The 5,101-nt window shown below is 32.1% G+C and overlaps 1 protein-coding gene across 3 annotated transcripts; it reads left to right on the top strand.

Moving 5' to 3' along the window:
• Positions 1-776: 776 nt before the first annotated feature.
• Positions 777-5,101, top strand: LOC108364562 (zinc finger BED domain-containing protein 1-like). Of its 3 annotated transcripts, XM_017618290.1 has the most exons (7): positions 777-797; positions 864-933; positions 1,009-1,315; positions 2,019-2,707; positions 2,854-3,046; positions 3,109-3,537; positions 4,947-5,101. In XM_017618290.1, the coding sequence occupies exons 3-6, from the start codon at positions 1,276-1,278 to the stop codon at positions 3,534-3,536; spliced, it is 1,350 nt and encodes a 449-aa protein (XP_017473779.1). In that variant the 5' UTR covers positions 777-797; positions 864-933; positions 1,009-1,275; the 3' UTR covers position 3,537; positions 4,947-5,101. The 3 variants fall into 3 exon arrangements, with proteins under 3 accessions (XP_017473779.1, XP_017473780.1, XP_017473778.1); XM_017618291.1 differs by lacking the exon at positions 4,947-5,101 and having other exon boundaries at positions 2,019-2,338; positions 3,109-3,676; XM_017618289.1 differs by lacking the exon at positions 4,947-5,101 and having other exon boundaries at positions 3,109-3,676.

Below are 5,101 nucleotides of genomic sequence, written 5' to 3'. Positions count from 1 at the left end.
ACAATGTACACTTTGTTTCCGCATAAAGGAAAGGTTTTTGTTTCCGATAAGAAATTCAAATATTTTTGTGTTTATTTGTGCACCACAATTAAAGTTAATTTACAAAGCGTTTTTAGAGTTAACTCTTGTATGAATCATCAAATGCTAATGCTAAATGGGCGCGTGCGCGATGTCCGACGTTTTTGGCTGAACTGACTGGTCTCTCATTTGGCCCGATGATGGGAAGCGGCCGTGCGCGCTCGTTAATCATTTTTCAGACTTCACACTGCTGCGGCCACAGGATGCCCGCACGGCCGCTGAATTAAGTTTAAGCGGCGGCTTAAACACAATGTATCGATGTTTTTGTGCATGGATGTTTTTGTGCATCCCTAACTTGCCCCATTTCAATTCTGCAAATTTGCTTGCGTTTATTTTACACAGGTAAGAATATTGTGAAAATGTATACTATTAGCGTTATAAAAGTTTGGTTTTTTACAGCAGAGTCGATAATTTTATGCGCCGTATACACTTTGAGTTTGCTTACTGAATTTTTCATACATTATTACTAACAATGAGCCCAAGTATTGTGTGGCAGTACTACGATAAAAAAGAAAAAGGAATTGCGATCTGCGTAAAGTGCGGGAAATGCTTTAAGTACCACAGCAGCACAACCACGTTAAAAAACCACGTAGAAAAAGTACACAAAATTAAAATGGAGCTAAAGGAATTTAATTTATATATTTCAATACCGAAAATTGTTCCATTTATTTATAGAAAACTGGCATCATTGAGCTTGTGACAACGATGATGACAATGAGGTATGAGTTCCCTAGGGTTTCATTTGTAATACATATTGATACTTTTCTGTTCACACAATTTTTTAGCCGAATCAAAAGAAGTCTAAATCTGTTTACCCAATACGAAATTCCTTTGAAAGAGCAGTATCATTTTCTGGTGTGTATGCATTAAAGAAATTTTACATCTCAACTTTTAAAATTTATTAAAGTTCTGTAATTATTGTAATATTAGATAACAGCACCAAAGGGAAGGAAATTTCAAATGCGTTAATGTATATGATAGTTGTGGACGACATGCCACTTTGTACACCTGAAAAAAGGGGTTTTTTAAAGTTCTGCAAAACGTTGCAACCTACATATATATAAAGTGCCTACTGAAAAAACAATGACGTCAAAAATTTAAACAAAATATAGTGCAATCCGATTAAAGGTCAAAAACGAACTCAGTCAGGCGAAATCTGTATGACTGACATCGGTCATATGGACAAACTCTTCGACTATGCAAAGTTATGTTGGAGTAACTATACACTTCGTTAAAGGTTAGTTCTCCTTTTTATCTGCGAAAAATAATTTTTGAGCTAGAAAAAGAAAAAGTGGTTGTGGTCGGCCTTCATCCATTTATTCTGAATGTATAAAAAATTGTTGATGCAAGTGAAAGTGTGTTAAAAGGCGTTAAAGTGGAATTTTCAATAACGTGGATATGGTTGGAAAGATAATTAACAGACCTTTAATCTGATATGTATATCATATATATAATACATACATACTTCGGGAATAACTAAAAAGACCAAATTATAACCATTTTTTAGTAAAAATGTATGTGTTTCTAAAAAAATACGTAATTAACTGTAATAAAAGATATCTTTATCAGAAAGAGTATAAAAATACGTTCAATTTGATATATGATTAGTAATAAAAAATGTTCAATAACTAAAATAATAAAATTATATATCAAATTAAATGTATTTTTATACTCTTTCTGGTAAAGATATCTTTTATTACAGTTAATTACGTATTTTTTTAGAAAAACATACATTTTTATTAAAAAATGGTCATAATTTTGTCTTTTTAGTTTTTCTCGAAGTATGTATGTATTATGTATATGATATACATATCAGATGAAAGGTATGTCAATTATGCTTCCAACCCTATCCACGTTATTGAAAATTCCATTTCAAGATTTTCGATTCGTACGAAAACAAGAATACGCTCCATTGTATTTTTTTTTATAAATTTTAACAGAAAACGATATGGTTTGTGTGGAGCTTGGGGCTTTTCCAGCTAATTTTAAAAAAGACATAGCAAACCTTAAGGAAAAACTTCGTGAAATAGTTAATAACTGGGGCATCAGCGATGATCAGATAATACCATTTGTCACTGACGGAGGATCCAATATCAAAGGCGCAGTGAAACAAGAATTTGGAGAGTCGAAGCACGTCACCTGTTTTGGTCACACTATCAATAACATTGGTCAAGCGATCATTCAAAATAACAATGACGATGCTATCGACGATGATGAAAACGAAACGGAAGGAGGCACGCTAAAGGATCTTTTAAAAAAGGTAAAGAAAATAGTAAAGTTTTTTCGAACGAGCGAGGTGGCTGCGAAAAAGTTGAGAGATTACCAAAAAAGCAACGGTCAGTCAAACTTAAAGCTGATTCAAGAAGTGAGAGCAAGGTGGAACTCTTATTTTGAAATGCTGGAACGTTTTATGACATTGTCTACATGTATTGCACAAGTAATTCTTCAGCTACAAATGGATAAGAACACGAGGGCCCGCACGCCTAATATGGTCACTGCTGAAGAAGTGGACGCTCTTAAAGAAGTAACGGATATTCTTAAGCCTTTGCATGAAATTACAAGTGAACTCTGCGTTAAAAAAAATGTAAACATAAGCAAGTGCATTCCATTGGTTGCAGGATTAAAAAAGGTTAAAGAAATAATTAGTAAATTGTTTCTAGAGTCATTTTGTACTTTTAAGATGACGTAGTAGACGTTGTAGACATTAACCAATAGATGAACAAAATGATTAATAATGAATTTGGCTGTAAATAAATCTAAATCTATATTTTACAGGCAACAATGATCATCGAACCGACTACAGCAATAGGCAAAATAGCAAAAGACGTCCTGTTGACCGAGGTCCAAAAACGTTACGCAAATTTGGAGGCGGTGATTATTTACGGTGTGGCAACAATACTTGATCCAAGGTACAAGAAGGCAGCCTTCGAAAACTCAATCTACTGTTCGCGGGCTGCTGCTTTTATTGGTACATTAGACAAATACCTATTTATCAGAAACAACTATTTCTGTTTTTTAAACTTTGAATAGGTAACTTATTAATAACCAGACAAACCCAAAGTAATGAATCTGTGGAAAGTATCGCTGAGCTTCAAACATCGGACGAAGAAGGCATATGGTCATATTTAGATCAAAACATTAGCAACAGTCAATGCAATAGAAGTAACGTTTCGGAAATAAATTCGGACCAGCTGCGAGCTTATTTAATCAGGCCAGCTGTTTCTCGAAAATTAAACAAAAACCCTTTAACAACTTGGCAGGCGTTGAAAAATGATTTTCCTTTGCTTTTTCCAATTGCCCAAAAACATTTGTCAGTTATGGCAACGTCAGTCCCATGTGAGCGACTATTTTCACATGCTGGACTTATAGCAACCCAGTTGAGGAACCGTCTCTCACCCGAACATTTAAATATGTTAGTATTTTTGCGGTCAATTGAGGAAGAAATGTGGGACATATGAGGCTATTAGCGCAAGACTTGGTCTTGGTCTGTACAACCACTCTTACAGTGGCCGTAAAAATAATAGCACTTTAATATTTGGACATGTTTTGACTTAATTTTAAAATATTATATATGTAAAATTCAACAAAATTTCCAAATAAAAAAAGAAGTNTTAATATTTGGACATGTTTTGACTTAATTTTAAAATATTATATATGTAAAATTCAACAAAATTTCCAAATTAAAAAAAAAAGTTGGGTTGGCAGTTTCAATTTTGGTATTATAAAATGCAAGTTTGAAGTAGCTACAAATTGAAAAAGTTTGAAATTTTTTTTGCATATATGATATTTGTTGAGGAATGAACTACATATATTTTTTATAAACAATTTATGAACATTGAACCAACAAAAGAAAATGAAGTCAAACATGTCCAAATATTAAAGTGCTCTAATTTTTATGGTCACTGTAGATCCAAAATTTTTTTTTCATTCAATTGTTGATTTTTTAGAACTATGTAAGTGGTACAACTTAGTTATTTCCAGTGTTCTATTTCGATAAAAATTCTTCAAAAGTGATGGAAACTTTAACGAATTTTGGATATGTATTCTTATTTTTCTCAGTATAAATATTGATACATTGTTTTAAGGAAAAATGATTTAAATGAAGCGTATATTTTTTTTATTGAATCTTGTGCAAACGGTTGAAAATATAATGTTTGCGAAATGTGTGAAACACGAATTTAATATGTAATTATCTATGTATACAACCTTGTGGTCAGCTGTTTAAGTTAAATGACATTTTGACCAGTTTTGGCTATTTTTCTTTTGGTTGTTAAACGTTTATAATTGTTCTATAAAAGTCTAGCACATTACATAACCAGCACCATATAAACCCACATTTCAAACACTTAACACATTTTAAACAGCTGACCTCAAGGGTATATAAAAAATATAATAAAAAATGTGATTTTAGACTTATTAAATTAAAGTACATAAATGCTATATATATGTATACATATGATGTACCTGTGTAATCTATAATAGGACTGTTCGGGATATTGTAAAAATGGTCTTGGCTTTGTATTTGCATTTGCAAATTATATACTTGCCACCATGGTAACCGTTGTGAATTTACAAATGCGCCGAAATATGCAAATGCAATACCATGTGCACATGATCTTATGGTCACTGCTGAACAGACCTATTATTTTGTTCCTTGTTTACTTAAAGATCTCGCCTTAAAAAGCAAAATCATACATTGTCATTAAATGTAAGAGGTTTTTATTCGTTGTATAAGTATAAACATAACAGAACTATGTACATATGGGCGAATTTCCTTTGTTTTTGTAAAGCAAGAACGTAGTTTCTATACATTTACATTTGTTATTTATTTTAATTGATATAAAAAATACATGACNGGGACATATGAGGCTATTAGCGCAAGACTTGGTCTTGGTCTGTACAACCACTCTTACAGTGGCCGTAAAAATAATAGCACTTTAATATTTGGACATGTTTTGACTTAATTTTAAAATATTATATATGTAAAATTCAACAAAATTTCCAAATAAAAAAAGAAGTTGGG

This window comes from Rhagoletis zephyria, unplaced genomic scaffold (genome assembly GCF_001687245.7).
Source record: "Rhagoletis zephyria isolate East Lansing unplaced genomic scaffold, Rhagoletis_zephyria_1.1 Rzeph_scaffold_01595, whole genome shotgun sequence".
In the NCBI taxonomy this organism is placed as follows: Eukaryota; Metazoa; Arthropoda; class Insecta; order Diptera; family Tephritidae; genus Rhagoletis; species Rhagoletis zephyria.
The sequence above is the reverse complement of the archived record's forward strand: the minus strand, read 5'-3'. Positions and strand labels throughout refer to the sequence as shown.

What these genes read in the sequence shown, in the direction of transcription:
- LOC108364562 (XM_017618290.1), top strand. Translation starts at nt 1,276, where the DNA reads ATGCAAAGTTATGTTGGAGTAACTATACACTTCGTTAAAG. An exon ending in TGGTTGCAGGATTAAAAAAG is followed by an intron (nt 2,708 to 2,853) that starts GTTAAAGAAATA and finishes TATATTTTACAG; the next exon opens with GCAACAATGATCATCGAACC. An exon ending in GCGGGCTGCTGCTTTTATTG is followed by an intron (nt 3,047 to 3,108) that starts GTACATTAGACA and finishes AACTTTGAATAG; the next exon opens with GTAACTTATTAATAACCAGA.